We start from the raw sequence: 18,142 nt of genomic DNA, 5'->3' as shown, positions 1-18,142 counted from the left end.
TTACTCCTAGCAATTTCTTCATTTCACAGAATCCCAGGTGGCAAAGATGGAGCAGGAACAAAAGCAGCTGTGAACAAGCCTGAGGGCTCTACCTCGGCAGTTACCACATGTGGGTTACACTGAAAACCAGACCAGCTGACAGTTTCTCTTCGGGCATCATAGTCTCTCTTGTGTTTACTCAGGGATTTAGGTATTGCTGGTGTCGAGAAGGTACTGCTGACTGTGCCATCAAAATCTGCCCCAAGTCTCCCCATTTTACTACATGGTGCCCTAACTCACTTGTTTCCTCAAGCCAGAAACTCAGAGGAATCTCGCTTCTTGTCTTTCCTTCACAAACCACATCAAACCCATCAGCACATCCTGTTGCTGCCAACTCTGAGATACATACTGAATCTACTGTTTACCATCCTAGTCCAAGTCATCTTCCCTCAGACTTGAGCTACTCCCAAAGTCTCCTGGATGCCTTTACTGTGGCCTCCTTCTAAGTTATCCTGCACAAATTTCAAACTGTGAGTAAGATCACATCCTTCCTTTCCTAGACAGCAGGGAGGATTTAACACACCAGCTCTTTAACACTGTACACACGTTCTCCATCCTCACTTGCTGCCACTCCTGCTGCAGAATTCCCCTTCATCCATATGCACTATGTATATTCCTGCATACACCATGCCACTCTGGCCTCTTGTTCTTTGCTAATTCAGTCTCCTCTACTGCAAATGCCCTCACAGCCCCTTCTTTGGTTCTTTCCAACTTAGCCTTCATAACTTAGATAGAGAATCAGCAACTCCAGGAAGCTACCTCAATCTGCTCTCTCCCCAGTACACACACACACACACACACACACTCTCCCCTACCGAACTATCAGTCACGCTTACCTCTTCACTGCTCTCACATCCTTTGTACAGACCTCTATTATTATACTTCCTAGAGTCTTTATCACATGTTTATTTTACCTTTCTCTTCCACCATAAAGTGAGTCCCTTTAAGGGCAGAGATGATTTGTCATTCATTTTGAATACCGTTTACCCATTATTTAGCACAAGGTTTATTATACAGTAAGTAAACATCAAAAAATGCTTCTTAGCGAATGTACAAATCAATGAAATACACTGATACATCCTCTCATTCAAACGGAACATAACAAGACTGACAAGATCTCGATGATTATCTAATACTCAACATTAATCATATAGTTATTGAATGTCTACCATAGGCCAAGCATTATTCTTAGTCACTGGGAATACAGCAGTGAAAAAGTTTTGATTTGGAAGTTATAGCCAATGCAACAAGACATGAAACAGGTAAAGAAGCATAAGTATTAGGAAGGAAAAAACAAAATTGTTATCATAAGTAACGTAACTGTATAAATAGAAAAGTTTTACTATACAAAACAGACATATGAATTGATAAGAATATCCCTTGGACCCCAATGAATATATGAGTAAAAGTTAAGAAAAACAATTTGCAAAAGAGAAGCTGTCATCAGTAAATAAATATAAGAGAAAGTGTTCAGTTTGACTAGCAGCAGGTACTCTACTATGAGGTTTATAGTTTACTTAACTGTACCAAGAAATCACAGCAGTAACAGCAACAACAAAATGTATACCCTTTTGGGATCGACCCATATACACTACTGATGCTATGTATAAAATAGACAACTAATGAGAATATACTATATAGCACAGGGAACTCTACTTACTGCACTGTGGTGACCTAAATGGGAAGGAAATCCAAAAAAGAGGGGATATATGTATATGTAGAGCTGATTCATTTTGCTGTGCAGTAGAAACTAACACAACATTGTAAAGCAACTATACTCCAAAAAAATTAATTAAAAGCAAAAAAAAAAAAAAAAAAAAAAAAAAAAAGGTATATCCTTTAATCCACTAAAACAGTTCCTAAAATCTACTCTGAGAAATAATCTGAAATATGTAAATACGTATATATGAATATCTATTAAAGAGTTATTTATGTTAGCAAAAGAATGGATATATATTATATGCTGAGAATATGGAAAGAGTAAAGAAATTATAATGTGCAGTCATAAAAATGTTGACGGTGGTATTGATGTGACTGCTGAGAAACTGTCAGCAGTGGAAACGGCTATAAGCTTTACAAGTTATTATGGTAACAATATACTGAGAAGCACAAAACCCACATTCAAAGGCGTCTACTGCATCAGAAGTCAGGATCATGGTCACCTGGAGCAGGAGGGAGAGGGAGGAAACAAGAGAGTGTTGCAGTCTCAGGTATGGACTGCATTCTACTTCTTGGACTGGACAGAAATGTATTCACTTTGTGATTACTTGATGAAATGTATACTTATAATCTGTGTATGATTCTATATGTATATTACATTGTTCAATTTAAAAATGTATTTGAAATTTAAATAAAATAAAGTAATGCAAGTTACCCTCTGATATCCTCAGCCTGTTTGTGGAAGAATTTAATTAGAGACTGATGATCACTCACTATGGACACAATGAAAAGATCCCTCCTCTGGGGAAGAAGTTTAACTTAAAGATCTTTAAGTTGAATTCAAACCTAAGAATTTAACAGATGAATGAAACTTAAAAACTGTCAATAAAATTAACAGCCCTTAAAACAAGTCTGCTCAAACCTTCCCTCTTCTTTTGGTGGTAAAAATTAATACCCTATACAGAAGAAAACAAACATGGTATCCTCAAAAATAATTTCTGATCCACTAATGACCACTTATGCCCCTGAAGATCAAACCCTATTATGTCTTAATTCATGATTTTTATCCCCCTAAAGTAATTAGCAAAGAAGTATTAAATTAATGTGTATTATTCTACTGTCACATAATCACTCTTACTAAAATTATATTTCTAAGAAAGATAAAAACAAAAACAGCCAGATTTCATAACAACACACCACTTCAGCAGGAATCCTGATGTGCTTGTTTCTCCCTCACCACCTCCCCACCCCCGCCAAATTATCAAAAATTTTGCTACCAGAAGTACAAACGAGCCATCAGAGACAGTTCAGAGCTTCTGTTACCTAAAATCTATGTCGAATCCTGGCTCCATCCCCTGGCATTACTGTATAATAAAGTGACAAAAATGTTCCTGATAAAAATGTCTTCTGAGACAAACTCACAGTCGGTGACTGTGGGGATCGGTTCTCTGCACTCACCAGGGAGGGTAGATACGGATGATGTCTTGTGGAAGTCCCCTGAGGCAGCGTGCAGTCTCCTTGGCGAAGAGAACCTTCAGGCCAGTCCCAGGGGCCCCACCCTGAGAAGAGCTGTCAGCCTGCAGCCCCGATAACTGCTCACACATTGCAACTTGGATGGTGCATTCCTCATGAAGCTCTAGAATTTTCACAGTTAATATACCAGATTTTATACCTAGAAGGTGAAGAAAAGGACAAAAGCAAAAATGAAGTCTAAAAGACATATGGTCCAAGTGTGAATAAAATTATCATGAAAAAGAGAATCACTTTCAGATAGCTTTCTTCACCTGGAGAAAATGGTCTATATATTGATACTTTGCAAAGTAAAATACAGACTCTAACATGCTCACGGTAACATCTTTTTTTTTTTAATCAATATAACCTGCATGCTGCACTTAATATATACATTTTAAGCAACACAAGAAACAGTTTTCTATCATAAAGAAACAGTCTTGCACATATGGAAAACTCAGATCCATCACTTCACAAGGCATGTTTTCACTCCAAAACCTGAACCCTTTCAAACATCACAACAAAAGGAGTATGACCGGGTCCTCTCCACCTCATGCCCTGCTTTGATTGTCTACTTTGAGACGACGCAGCATGACTGGCCGGCTGCAAGTATTCTCACGATCGTGGACGTTCCAAGTTGAGGATTTCTGTGGACTGATGGGAGTTAGGGCTCTAGGTTTAAATGGGTGGAATTCGATCTGGATTCAATCACTGGCTCTCTTATTAATTAAGTTGGCCAAGTTACACAGCACTTCAACACCTCATTTTTCTCATGTGTAAACTGGGGATCAAGCCACCTGCCTCGATTAACATTTTTAAGAATTAAATAAGATAAATAAAGTTGAGAGTGTGCATAGCCTATAACCTGGAAATCCCAGCTATGTACCCAGGAACTCTGTCACATGCATCAGGAGATCTAGACAAGGCTGCACATTTCAGTGTTGTTTGTAAGAGGAGGAAACCCAGCATCAGTCCATAGCCAATGGGTAAACTGTGGTGGGTTCATGGAAGAGACACTCTACAGAAGCTTATGTGAATGGACCCGATCTGTATCTATCAGCTTGGAGAGACCTCAAATACAAGCGGGGTAAACAGATATGTACAGCCTAACACCCATAATGTTATTTTTCTTAAACACAAAGACCAATAAAATATTGTTACAGATACATACGTCATACAAGTACATAAATACGGACTAGCAGGACACACAGAAAACTCGCTGTAACTGTTGAATCACGCGAGAAAGAGGAGCGTGACACAGCAAGGGAACCCAGGGGATTTCAGACTTATCCGCCGTATTGTTTGTTATAAAAATACGTGAAGCAAAAATGACAAAAGATTAATATGTGTTATTAATTCTAGGTAGTAAATACACTTTTTTTAAATTACTCTCTGCTTTTTAGTTAAAAAAATAAATGAATTAAATGAGGTAAAACCTAAGTGTCAGGCACAGTGCCTTGCTAATAACAGACACCAACATGACTTTCATTACCACTTTAGCTAACTGGTTAACAGTGAGTATAAAAATTAACATTTAAACAGTACCAGCGCCTTAGTTATATAGTTTAATTTCGTTTCCATTTCTTTCTCCCTTTCACTTTTCTCTACTCATTTTCCCCTGGACCCCAAGTTTTCCATGCCCTCCTCTCTCTGAGTGCCACCAGCAAGTGTTCATGTATGAAGCAAGGTCATGGCATCTCCCCAGAGCACTATCTGGAACTATGATTTCTAAGTATGTGTCTATCGTGAGACTGTTTCTTAAGGTAAGAAGGAAACAGAAGGGGGAAGGATGTGACCAAGCACATCCTAAGCTGTGCTGGCTAAGCTGCGCTGGTCACTACAGGGAGTAAAAACACACTTTAAAGAACGGCACTGCCTAGGAAGCGAAGACTGAGTCTGCTCTGCCACGACAGGTGACTTTTTAATAAAAAGTAGCTCACCCTCAGCTGGTGAACAGGAAAAGAAGTCAGGATATGTGGGGGTCACTGCAGTGAACACACCGTTTTTCCTGGGCAGGGCAGCAACGCAGTGGCCGGAGTTAAGTTCACTGGCAGCAAAGGGAAAAGCCCTAGTGTTAGGGAGTGCACTAGCCACAGGCAAATTTCTGGACATATTTTAGGAATTTTTAAAACTTTTACCTGTACTCAGGGGTTACCCCCAACACTATCCCCTGCCACCGGCAGCAGCCGCTGTCCAGAGCCCCATGGCCCGTGCTCTCCAGCACCCACCGTCCTGCTGGAGTTCAAGCGGCCAGTGGTGCCCGGGCAGCACCGTTCTCCCTTCGGGTAACCAATCACTGTCATGTGCGGCTGATGACAAAGCGATGTAGGTTTTCAGTGGTCTGCCCCCAACCCTACAGTCCACACAGACGCTGACAGATCTTACAAAAGGCAAGACACTACAGAGACACATAAATAGTCTTGCAGCAGAAATACCTATATATCTATGATGAGTCACACTGCTACTGACTGCAGTTTCTTTGAAGATTTTTATGAGAACGCCTGACAATATCTAATAACTATGAACCCTGATTTGACCATCAACACAGCATGCTTGGTGACCAAACAGGTCTGGGAGTGCTACCTTGGATGCACACAGGGCTGCGAACAGCGCTTCTCCACCAAGCACCGTGAAGTCCCTCCCACAGGACGCGCTCCCACGCAGGCCTGAGGAGAAGCCAGCGGTCTGCCTTCCCTGCAGAAAGTAAGCAGCGTCATCTCCTCCTCTTCCTCTGAGGGAGAAAGAGCCTGGGACAACCCAAGACAAGTTATGCATTCGGTGCAAGCTTTCAATCTGAGCACAAGAGATACTGGTTTTACAAACGAAGACGACTGTTTTGCAGTTAGATGTTTGAAACATAAAAGGCCATTCTGTGACAGTGGGGCAACATTTTCCATGAATGCTGTGAGACTCAGTCAAAGTTTCATGTTGTCAAGGAAGTGTCTCCTGAATCTCAGCCAGAGGCAACTATTCCTTCCCTCTGAAATCCTCAAATACCTTATCTACACTTACAAGTATCCTCCTTTTTAAACGGAGATAGTATCAGCTATAGTCAAGAACACTGCAAACACTGAGAGAGAGAGAGCACAGAAAGCCTACAGTGCAGGGCCTGGTCTGTCACCCATACAAAATAATGGCTGCCACTGTCATCAGTCACTGTCACAATATCAACTTTTCAAGGCATTTTCAAATCTATTATGGTACTTGATCCACAATAACCCTATGAAATAGGTAAGGAAGATATTAATCTCCCTTTTTGACAAATAAGAAAACTGAACAAGTTAGTTGCTCATATGACTTTCTTAAGGTTAGAGAGGATTACTGGCAGATTTTATGCTCACAACTGAGTATTCTCACAAGTCCTATACTTGCAGTGTCTCGAGGGTAAATGGCAGTTAAAGACAGGAAACTGAGGATGCTTTTTTTCTCTATTTTATTATATGCTAAAACATCGGACTTGTTTAAATGTTAAAAAAAAAAAAAAGAAAAGAAAAGCAAAAGCACACCAGGTTGAGAAATGGACTCAAGTGAGGCTTATCGCTGGTTGGGCACAGTCAGGATTTCAACACTGAAAAGGAAGAGTATAATTTGACAGAAACCAAACGCTGAGGAAGAAGTGCCCCGAAGACCAAATGGAAAGCACAGATATCAACACAGCACCAAAGTGGTTAAGACACAGGAACAGACGATTCACAGAGGAAATACACCACAGGATCTAGTAATTTCTATCCATACATATGCCGAGCAGATGAAACACTCTGTAGTCAAAATGGCAAATAGTGAACTTAAAGGCTAACATTTGATGAATGAACGCATGAATGAGTGGGTGATTTATTTTATCAGCAAACTACTCTAAAAAATAAGTCTTTGATTTTAAATGAGCAAGAGGCCACAAAAGAATCGAGCAAGTAATATAAGAACAAAATATACTTTTGATTCCTGGCTTAAATGACTTATTTGAAATATACAGGTGGCTAGGGTCCATTTATACGCATGTTAATTCCAATCCTCCTCAGTGGGTTATGTTGATGAATTAATATATATTGTGAGGAAAGCATTCACGAATACTTATACAAAAAACACTATACAAGAAATCAACAAAAACTATAAAAGAAAGTACCAGGTGAAGCAAGTTAGTACGGGGGGAGAAATACTGAAATCATCCTCCTATAGAGACAGAAACATCTGTAATTTTTTATCATGAAATACTTTTCATAATATAATTGTTGCACTAACTTTAAGTTGTTCCACTTGATTATGCAAACGATGACCACAGAGTAATTTGGGATCTTCCCTGTATTATTCCTCTCTTTTATCTTCATAGATATTCTAACAGGCTAATCCATAAAGTGTCTTGCTTTAAAATATATGCCCTACTATTCTCTGAAACTGGTACTTTTTCTCTTCTTCAGGCCAAATCATCAACAGGTGCCCACCATTACTTTTTTCCTCAGTCCTCACCCATCATGTACACACACACACACACACACACACACACACACACACACACGCAGATTGGGGTAGGAGGGCAAGACAGCATAGCAAGGGTCAGGGATGGAGATCAGGGGAGTTTAAAGTTCACCTGCTTCCTGTGCAGACAGAGGAGCAGGTGTGTGTGTGTCTGTGTGTCTGTGTGTGTGTGTGTCTGTGTGTGTGTGTGTCTGTGTGTCTGTGTTAGGGGCGAGGGACAGGGGATAACAGTGGTGTCATGATATCAGTGTTGGATTTATTAAGGCTGAGATACCTCTTGGTTATTACAACAGCCTGGCCCTAACTGACCTCCGCAGTCTGGTACCTGACTACTCTGCCCTAACCCAAGGCCCTCCAGAGTGGCCCTGTGTACATGTAAATTTAACGACAGCCACCTCTGTTCTTGAATCCTTCAGGCGCCAACCGCTGAGTAATCCAGACAACTGTCCACTGTTTAGAAACACCTTTGTTACCAGTTACTTCTCACTGCTCTACCCTCAAATTCCACAGCTCTACTCAAGTATCTTTAAATTGTTTCTATACCCATACTTTAAGAAAGCATTTCATCACCGTCTCCCAGGTGAATTCTCTAACCACAATTCCCCTTTTCCATTCAGCAGGGTTTATCACTCTCCTTTATGTCATCACTGTACGACTGCACCAAGATTTTAACACATAAAATGAATAATTTGGTCTATTAAATCATGAACTCTGTGCTGTCCTTGGATAAATACCAACAAAATATATATGAGCTGAATGAACTCGAATAATACAAACTGATGTAAAGAATTTTGGGGACTATTTTTCTGTTCTTGATTTCACTGCCAACCAAGATGGTTTTGACCTACCTCCCTCACCTCAATTGGTCTTGATATTTACCCAAAGGATGCAAAATAAACTGTAATTCAAGTGATGCTCCAAAAAGAAAAATAAACAATACAGTCCAAAATCAAATCCAAATGATGTTTTTTCTATTCACTGTATTGTACCACTGGTTTTTTTCTCATTACTATGCACTGAAAGTTGAATTGTACTTATTTGTACACAATTATACTATCTTTTCTTTTGAAAGGTTACAACTATGCTTAATTTTACCAATGATCCCAAACACCCAGCAATATTATGTGCCTGTGAGTATTCAATTAGTGACTCTCTAATTAACTGCATTATTATATTATTATTAATGCTTGGTACATCAAAATTTTAGTTTCTGAGTAAATGTTGTAAGCTGCCATGAGATTCATTTCACAGATAATTTCACAATAAAATTCATAAAGCTCTAAGCAGGAGGTCTAGATTATAATACCTAAAAACTAAATTCTGAAGAAATTTACATCTTTACCCTGTAAAAGCACTCTTTGTTTAAAATTTATGCTCCCCCATAAAATTTTAAGTCATCTGGCAATGATGAACAGACACATTTCTTAACCACAACTGCTTACTGAACTGTAAACAATTGTGCTTTCACTTCTTGATTCTACATTTTTTTTTTTTTTTGGCCTTTTCACCCACTTTAAAATATTCTCTGCCAAAAGCCACAATAATTCTAAGCATGAAACAGAAATCCGAAACCCAACTCAAAAAAAAAAAAAAAAAAAAAAAAAAAGACGAGACAACACTAACCAGGAGGCTGTAACGTTCATCACAGTCCCCAGCAATGAGAACAAGCAGCACTTAGCAGAGCACGCCAGCCACCTGGGATCACCGTGTCACAGTGCTATCACCAGGCCTGCCACCATGACTTGTTCTGCAGGGGTAGCCTGTATTGTTCCGTAGAGGGTGAATGGGCAATAGAAGGTCCCATTTTTTAAGAAATCCAAGTAAGGAAAAAGCATACAAAGGCTCCAGGAAGGCAATAGATCCCTAAGCAAAGTTCATACAAAACCAGAGAAGAGGGAGTACTCTGGACCGAATGTTTGTGTCCCCCCTAAATCCATACGTTGAACCCCTAACCCCACAGTGTGGCTGTATTTGGAGATGGAGCCTCCAAGAAAGTAATTAAGGCTGAATGAGGTCACCAGGGTGGGGCCCTGACCTGACAGGATTAGCGAGTATCCTTAGAAGAAGAGACACCAAGAGATCCCTATATCTCTCTGCTGAGCACAGAGGAAAGGCCATGTGAGCACACATCCAGATGGCTGCTGCCTAAAGGCCAGGAAGAGGGTTCTCACTAGAAACTGACCACGGCGGCACCTCAATCTTGAACTTCCAGCCTATAGAACTGTGAGAAAGTAAATGTCTGTTGTTTAAGCCCCACATCTATGGTCATCTGTTATGGCAGCCCAAGCCGAATAAGACAGATTTTGGTAACCATGAAGTGGGATGCTGCCATATTAAATACCTGAAAATGTGGAAGCAGCTTTGTAACTGGGTAATGGGCAGAGGCTGGAGGCGTTTGGGGGTGCTTGCTAGAAATATGGATGTTAAAGGTGATTCTGGTGAGGTATCAAACGGAAATGAGGAACAAGTTATTGGATACTGGAGGAAAGGTGATTGCTATGGACTGAATGTTTATGTCCTCCCCCAAATCTATATATTGAGACCCTAATCCCTAATTTGACTGTGTTTGGAGGTGGGGCCGTTTGGAGATAATTAGGCCAAGAAGGTGGTGCCCTCATGAATGGGGTTAGTGCCCTTATAAGAAGAGACACAAGAGAGAGGATCTCTCTGTTAGCATGTGAGGACACAGCAGAAGGCAGCCGTCTACAAATTAGGAAGAGGCTCTCACCAGGAACCAAATCAACTGGTACCTTGGATTTGGACTTCCCAGCCTCCAGAACTATTAGAAATAAATGTCTGCTGTTTAAGTCACCCAGTCTATGGTATTTTTACTACAGCAGCCCAAACTAAGACAGCAATTTTTATTATAAAATGGCAAAGAGCTTGGCTGAATTTTTTTTAGTGTTGTATGGATGATGAAACATGTGAGTCGTGAGATTAGATAGTTATAAGAGATTTCTAAGCAAATGTTAAAGGTACCGCCTGAGTCCTCCTGACTTCTTACAATAAAATGCAAGAGAAAACAGATGGACTGAAGAAGGAATTGTTCTGCAAAACGGAAGATTTGTAAAATTCTCAGCCTGTCCATATTGCAAAAAAATGAAAAAGCATGTTTGGAAGAGGATGCCAAAGGTGTAGCTAAACTACCACTCAATAAAGAGATTATGTGATTATAGGAGCAGAAGCACTGCCAGTTTGAACTGAAGGAGACACAGACCAGAGGAAGTGAAGGAAGGCTGTTAAGACTTCCCACAGGGCAAAAGAACCAACCATTCTGCTAATGTGCATAGTCCTTCAGACAAGGGAAGGATGACCCTAAAGGCAATCCAGAGATCATAAGGGCTGGCACTCTCGCCACAGGCCCGGGGCAGGGCTGATATGTTCTCCTGGGTTTCAAAGGGTAGGGCTGCCTCTAGGGTTTGGGCGGGCGAGGCCGCCCCTCCCTACCTCGGGGTGGTGCCTCTGCAGAGAGCCTTGGGTGAGGCCCAAGAGAGCTGGGGCGACACTGCCCTCCAGTGGACCTGGAGGCCAGAGCACGGAACCAAAGAGCATTGCCTTTGAGCCTTAAAATCTACTAGAGCTTCCCTTGGTAGTTTTTGGACTTGCTTGGGACATATCACCCCTTTCTTCCTTCCTGTTTCTTCTTTTTGGAACGGGATTGTCTACCCTGTACCTGACCCAGCATTGTATTTGGAAGCACATAACTTGTCGGCTTTCACAGGCTCACAGTTGTTGAGGAATTTTGCCTCAGGATGAATCAGACCTCGAGTCTCACCCATATCTGATTTAGATGATATTTAGATGAAACTTTGGACCGTACAGTTGATGCTGGAATGAGTAAGACTTTGGGGGCTGTTGGGGTAGAATGAATGTATTTTGAATGTGAGAGGACATGAATTATGGAAGGCCAAGGGCAGAATGTTATAGACTGAATGTTTTCGGCCCTCAAAATTCGTAGGCTGAAGCCCCCCCCCCCCAACCCCCCAGCGTACCTATAGTTAGAGATGGGGCCTCTAAGGAAGAAACTAAAGTTACATGAGGTCATAAGGATAGGGGCACTGATTCCACAGAATTAGTGTCCCTATGAGAAGAGAAACCAAAGAGCTGGACTTCTCTCTCTCTCTATGCATGAGCGCACAGCCAGATGGCAGCTGCCGACAAGCCAGAAAGAGAGCCCTCACCAGAACTAGATCATACAGGTACCCTGATCTCAGAAATCCAGCCTCTAGACCTGTAACCAATAATGTCTGCTGTTTAAGCCGCCCAGTCTGTGGTACTTTGTTATGGCTGCCCAAGCTGAGACAGGGGCTTATAACACGTTAAATTTCCCAAGGTGTAAATGTAAAATAGCTAACTAGTGGGAAGCAGCCGCATAGCACAGGGAGATCAGCTCGGTGCTTTGTGACCACCTAGAGGGGTGGGATAGGGAAGGTGGGAGGGAGACGCAAGAGGGAGGGGATGTGGGGATATATGTATATGTATAGCTGATTCACTTTGCTATACAGCAGAAACTAACACACCATTGTAAAGCAATTACACCCCAATAAAGATGCAAATAAATAAATAAAGTTCCCCATGCTATTCAGAGAAAGAAAAAAAAATTTTTTTTCCAAGGTGTGGTGTGTATGGGACCACCTAGTGTGCAAACTGACCCCTTCCACGCTGAGTACAGACTGAGAAAGGTCTTCTTTATTAAAAAACTTCCATATTTAAAAAAAGACTTCCAGTACTTATTTCATAGTACTGCAGGTAATATTTTTGGCTCAGAAAAAAGGATTAAAATGGTGTCCAAAAATCACACTGAAAACAACTTTTAAAAGGTCATATGGGACTTCCCTGGTGGCGCAGTGGTTAAGAATCTGCCTGCCAATGCAGGGGACACGAGTTCAATCCCTGGTCCGGGAAGATCCCACATGCCACGGAGCAACTAAGCCCGTGTGCCACAACTACTGAACCTGCGCTCTAGAGCTTGAGAACCACAGCTACTGAAGCCCACGTTCCCTAGAACCTGCATACTGCAACTACTGAGCCCACGTGCCGCAACTACTGACGCCTCCGCGCCTAGAGCCCGTGCTCTGCAACAAAAGAAGCCACCGCAATGAGAAGCATGTGCACCACAATGAAGAGTGGCCCCCGCTCGCCGCAACTAAAGAAAGCCCACACGCAGCGACGAGGACCCAACGCAGCCAAAAAAACCCAAAAGTACCTTAAAATGGTCATATGGCTGTTAAATATCTCTATTTTTATAAATTTAACATCAGCTGAAAAGTAAATAAATGTGATGAGAAAAATTTTAGGAACCCAATTACAAAATAACAAATTACTAATTGCGGATTGTTAGTAGAGTCCTCTAGAATTTAGAACTCATACCCACCCTCCTCTAAGCAATCCTGAAGGAGGGCAGAATTGCATGTGCATCTGTAGAGAAGAGCATACCCACCGCCAGGCCAACACAGTGTAAATCTTGTAGCAAAAAGAACTGAAGATACACTTACTGACGTGCCGATAGAATCCAGGGTGTCCCTACTGCCATGTTATTCTTATTTATTTACCTATCTATCTATCTATCTATCTATCTATCTATCTATCTATCTATTTATATTTTGGCTGTGTTGGGTCTATCTATCTATCTATTTATTTATTTATATTTTGGCTGCGTTGAGTCTTAGTTGCTGCGCGCTGGCTTTCTCTAGTTGAGGTGAACAGGGGCTACTCTTCATTGCGATGCGCGGGCTTCTCATTGTGGTGGCTTCTCTTGGTGTGGAGCACGGGCTCTAGGCGCACAGGCTTCAGCAGCTTTGGCACGCGGGCTCAGTAGTTGTGGCGCACGGGCTCTAGAGCGCAGGCTCAGTAGTTGTGGCGCATGGGCTTAGTTGCTTCGTGGCATGTGGGATCTTCCTGGACCAGGGCTTGAACCCGTGACCCCTGCCTTGGCAGGCGGATTCTTAACCACTGCACCACCAGGGGAGTCCTGCCGTGTTATTCTTGATACTTCCTCCACTATCAACCCTCAACCCCCTCTCACTCTCTAAGAACTATTAATAAAGGGTATTCTAGTGAAGAACTTCTAATTCATCAGTTAAGTCCATTTAAATTAGGTCAAAATAGGCAAAATCTACAATTAGGCAGAGCAGTGCACGTCCCAGTAAGGAGTACAGTGAATGCACAACTACTAAAGAAAAGCAGGTATTCTGGTCTTGTGTGTTATCTCCTTCCAAGGACACTGTAACAAACACTAACAGGGAGGAGAGGGAAAAGAAGAGAGATTAATTTAAGGATTAAAATGAGATGATATCATAAAAGTTATCATCTCTCAAAGGGCGTGCAGGGAGAGACCAGAGAGTGCAATCACAAGTGAAACACTCAGGGACCCTGAGGGGGAAGCACTCTGAGAATGACTTTACACGGGAACACTGGACAGGGCCAGGTAAAAGAGCAACACAGAATCCCAAAGTAGAAATCACCTAAGGGTTGACAAAGTCAAATTTTCTCAGTAAAGAAACAGGCACAGATCAAGTGACCTGCATGGGCCTTCACTTCCAGCAGAGCTGGGACCATTTCTGCACTCTGGTGTCACGTGGAATTTTAAAATTTACCACTGACACCATTTACTTACTTCATAAACACATCCTGAGTCACCAGGCATGGCTCAGGTTGCTAGGTCAGCCCTACACTTCCTTGTAGCACTTTGCAGAGTTAGGATTTACCTATACTTTATATAATTACAATAGGATACCAGAAGTATAACTACAAACAAAGAAAAGTATACTAGGCCTAGTGGTCAAGTATATGTCATGAAAGACACAGGTGATACAGGAAGGAGGTATGTAGTGCTGTGACGGGTGCAAGGTGGCACAGCAAGGGGTCGGGTTGTGAGAGATAACCAGTCAGGTAGGCTGGGACCCTGACCAAGAATGCTCACCAGGGACTTTAACGGTGATGGATATTTACTCTGACACAAGAGGCAGTCAATGGAAATTTTTTAAAGCAGACAAGTGATACCAGATTTGCCTCTTAGGGTGATGACCCCGACAGTCTGAAAATGAGGAAAGGGCAGAGGCAGGGAGACCAGATGGAGACTGACACAGTAATCCAGGCCCAAGGGAACAGGGGCCTGAACTAGTGGTTGATGGGATCAATGGAGAGACTGACTTGAGAGACAGTTCTAAGGTAGAATCACTAGCATCTAGGGACTGGACGGATTGAAAAAACGTACAAGAAAGCCCAATTGAAGACGGTGCCGTTCATGGGCCAGGGCAGGCAGGTGCTGGGGCACGCTGAGTCCGCTGGGTCTGCAGGACGCTTAGGTGCAGGCGGTGCTGAGGCTGGGCCAGGAAAGGCCACAGGACAGACTTACCAGACCGCCTAGCAGTCGTGGGGGAGGTGGCATGGAGACCCCAGATTACCCAGGAAGGGGACACAGGACGAGAAGAGGGCCAAGACAGAAGTCTGAGGAACACCTGTTGACGCTAAGCACAAAGTAGGAGAGTCAACAGAGAACCAAGAAGGAAAATGAACATGGGAGGAGGCAAAGCACGAGGGAGAGTGTCCTTGAAGAAAGGGCAGCCAGCTGTGTGCCGGCTGCGTGAAGACAGCGATTAGGAACGAGCGCTTCCGCACACTGGTGGAAACGGAGCAGCGCCGCGCTGGATGGAAGGGGTGCGCTGAAAGTGACGCCTCTTTTAAATCACTATCACAATACAAATGCAGTTTCCAATACTTTATAAGGCATTTTAATAATCCAAGGATTTATCTATTCTGTTTGCAGGCTGGAAAGTTTTCTCTTTTGTAACAAAAAACTTTAGCACAGAGCCTCTTCAGGAAGATAAGCAGCCACCCACTCTTAGACCACCTTCCTGCAGCAAGACTCGCGCCTCCTGGCTCGCTGGAGCGGCCGCCCGGTCTGCCCACACTCTCCCCCACCATCTTCCCTCACAGACAACCAAAGTCAAGTCTGGGCTTGCACTTGCAAGCAGGCTCCTTCAGGCACCAGCGTCCCAAGTGGAAATTATAACCCCTTTGAAAGTAAAAATGAGCTGAAGGAGTGTGGAAAACTAGACTGGTGAAAGGTTAAGATGACACACACAAGGTTTCACAGCATGGACAAAGGCCAGTGCGATACTGAACTAGGCTGGAGGATAAAAATGACAACTGGTTGAGCGAGCCAAAGAAAAGCCTGCCTTTTGCCAACATCAACACTTTTCTAAAGGTCAAAACCAGAATTTTGAACATATAGATAATTTCCGTCATTAATGAGGTCCCAATTTAAGTCTATGAATGAATTTTTATTCATTGAACCACATGCGGAATTCAACGGGAACCGTGTTTTACCCACTATATAATTCACTTAGAATGGGCTAACAGTGCAGTCTTATTTTTGGATCATTTACAACAGAAAACAGAAATGAAGATTCTTTTAAAGCTCAGATCTATCAGAAAACAATCTGTAGAATTACTATTTTTCTTTTCATGTAGAAAGAAATGGAGAAAGCACAGATTAAATAAATTTAGAGGGAACCTGAAAGCATCATTTAATTCTGCTGTATCACCAAACCTCATTTTATATATTTTTAGGCAGAAAAACTCGTAAGAATTAAAAATGGATGTGGCAGAAGCAGCCAAGGGGTGACGGATACGTTAGCTGGAGAGTTGAGTTTGGTATTAGTATCCCTTCCTCTGTTCCTCAGGTCCCATCATTATTTTTAACATAATTATGAAATAACTTGATATTATGGAAGTCACATATGAATTCTTTATTCTTCTGTTAACTTATACTTAAAATGATCACTGGAAATTATAGTCATTTGGGACATGAAATCACATCTCTAACAGTGGGCAAACTAGTATCATAGTTTGTTTCCTGACATAAATAACTCAAGAGTATTAATGTGAATTCCTCCTGCCCGTGACTACAAAGAACAATATTAAATACCACTGCTGTACCGAAATGTGGGTCTGGATATAAAAAAAGGGGGGAAAATAAAGCGTAGACCCTAATTGGCTTTCTGGTTTTACTGGTCAGAGGGGAGCTGGAGATAATCCAGAGGCAGCTCCCTTGACCCAGAGGAAAGGGGAAGTTAAAGAAAAGGAACTGCACGGAACCTCTCCAGCAACCTGGGGCTGCCCCACACTGAGCAGGTCACAAGCAGTGTCCCTTCACTTGAAGCAAAGGGTGGTTAAGTAAGGTAGATCAAGGAGTTCAAGAAAACATTTTAAATGAGTTTTCTAAGACTCTGAACTAAAAAACTACAACCCGCTTCATGTCATTCTCATTTCATAAATCTAAACAAACATGCATTGTTTTTAAACTTGTCATGTTATGTCAAAAATCCCATGTCCCTTATATACACCACCAAATGTAAAACAGATAGCTAGTGGGAAGCAGGCGCATAGCACAGGGAGATCAGCTCGGTGCTTTGTGACCACCTAGAAGGGTGGGATAGGGAGGGTGGGAGGGAGGGAGACGCAAGAGGGAAGAGATATGGGGATATATGTACATGTATAACTGATTCACTTTGTTATAAAGCAGAAACTAACGCACCATTGTAAAGCAATTATACTCCAATAAAAAATGTTAGAAAAAAAAATCCCATGTCCCCACAGAAACTAACCACATGCTTCACGTCCTAGCTTTAAACACTCAACGTTAGAAGACTTAGGCTCAATCATATGTCTTTTTAACAATTATTTTTCAAGTAACTGAGGGATCTTAGTTTACCAACTAACTTGCTTTGGTAGAAATAATCAGCCTAACATTTCCTAACCCAAGACACTCTTTAATTATGAGGAAATACTGCATCAGAGAAATTAAGAAATTAGGTAACTAATAAGGAGACACACACATATCTCCACAAAATTCTTGGCTCTTCTTGCTCCACTACTGTCACTGTACAGAAAATGCTGGCCCTGCTGTTCCTGCTTCCTCTCTTGACCACTCAAGTGGGGAGTCTGGAACATGACCCCATTTCAGGGGGCTCCGTGGCCTCAGAGGAGCCCCTGAAAAGCAGTGAGAAAGAGGCAGGGGCCAGATTTCTGGCTTCGAGTTCCCAACAAGTCCGAGTGAGCCCCACTCCACGGGTGCCACTACTCTGGAGGTTAGAAGCTTCCTGTGTGTCAGGGGCACAGCAATGCCCACGTAAGGTTCAGGCAGGGAGAGAAGGGCTCCAGGAGCAATGCTTAGGGAACCCGCTGTGGCCTTGGAGACGGAAACCAAGCCTCAGAGTGCTCACAGCTAACCATGCTCGAGGGCAAGGGCCAACTAACACTCTGCGGTGTGAAAACTGTCTCACCGGAAAAATCAGCCTCGTTATTGACCTTTTCACATCCTGACACAAAGGTATAAATTTTACTACTTCTTGAGGAAAAGTCAGGGTGGAACTCTCTACCATTTCACATTTTCCTCCCTTCTCTAATTGTGAAAAGAATACATTTGATTTTAACAAATTTCTTCTGTTATAAGAGGAAC

General features: G+C 42.2%; 1 protein-coding gene across 7 annotated transcripts in view; it reads right to left on the bottom strand.

Moving 5' to 3' along the window:
• The window catches only part of SPIDR (scaffold protein involved in DNA repair), a 377,600-nt gene that overhangs the window by 208,018 nt on the left and 151,440 nt on the right, over positions 1-18,142 (bottom strand). For all 7 annotated transcript variants that reach the window (XR_011070777.1, XM_068525972.1, XM_068525967.1 and 4 more), the window contains exon 8: positions 3,157-3,370. Coding sequence is in view for 6 of the 7 variants with exons in the window: in XM_068525972.1 (XP_068382073.1) it covers positions 3,157-3,370 (214 nt within the window). In the remaining variant the exon portion in view is untranslated. The remainder of the gene's footprint in view (positions 1-3,156; positions 3,371-18,142) is intronic.

Source organism: Eschrichtius robustus, chromosome 17 (assembly GCF_028021215.1).
Source record: "Eschrichtius robustus isolate mEscRob2 chromosome 17, mEscRob2.pri, whole genome shotgun sequence".
Classification (NCBI taxonomy): domain Eukaryota; kingdom Metazoa; phylum Chordata; class Mammalia; order Artiodactyla; family Eschrichtiidae; genus Eschrichtius; species Eschrichtius robustus.
The sequence above is the reverse complement of the archived record's forward strand: the minus strand, read 5'-3'. Positions and strand labels throughout refer to the sequence as shown.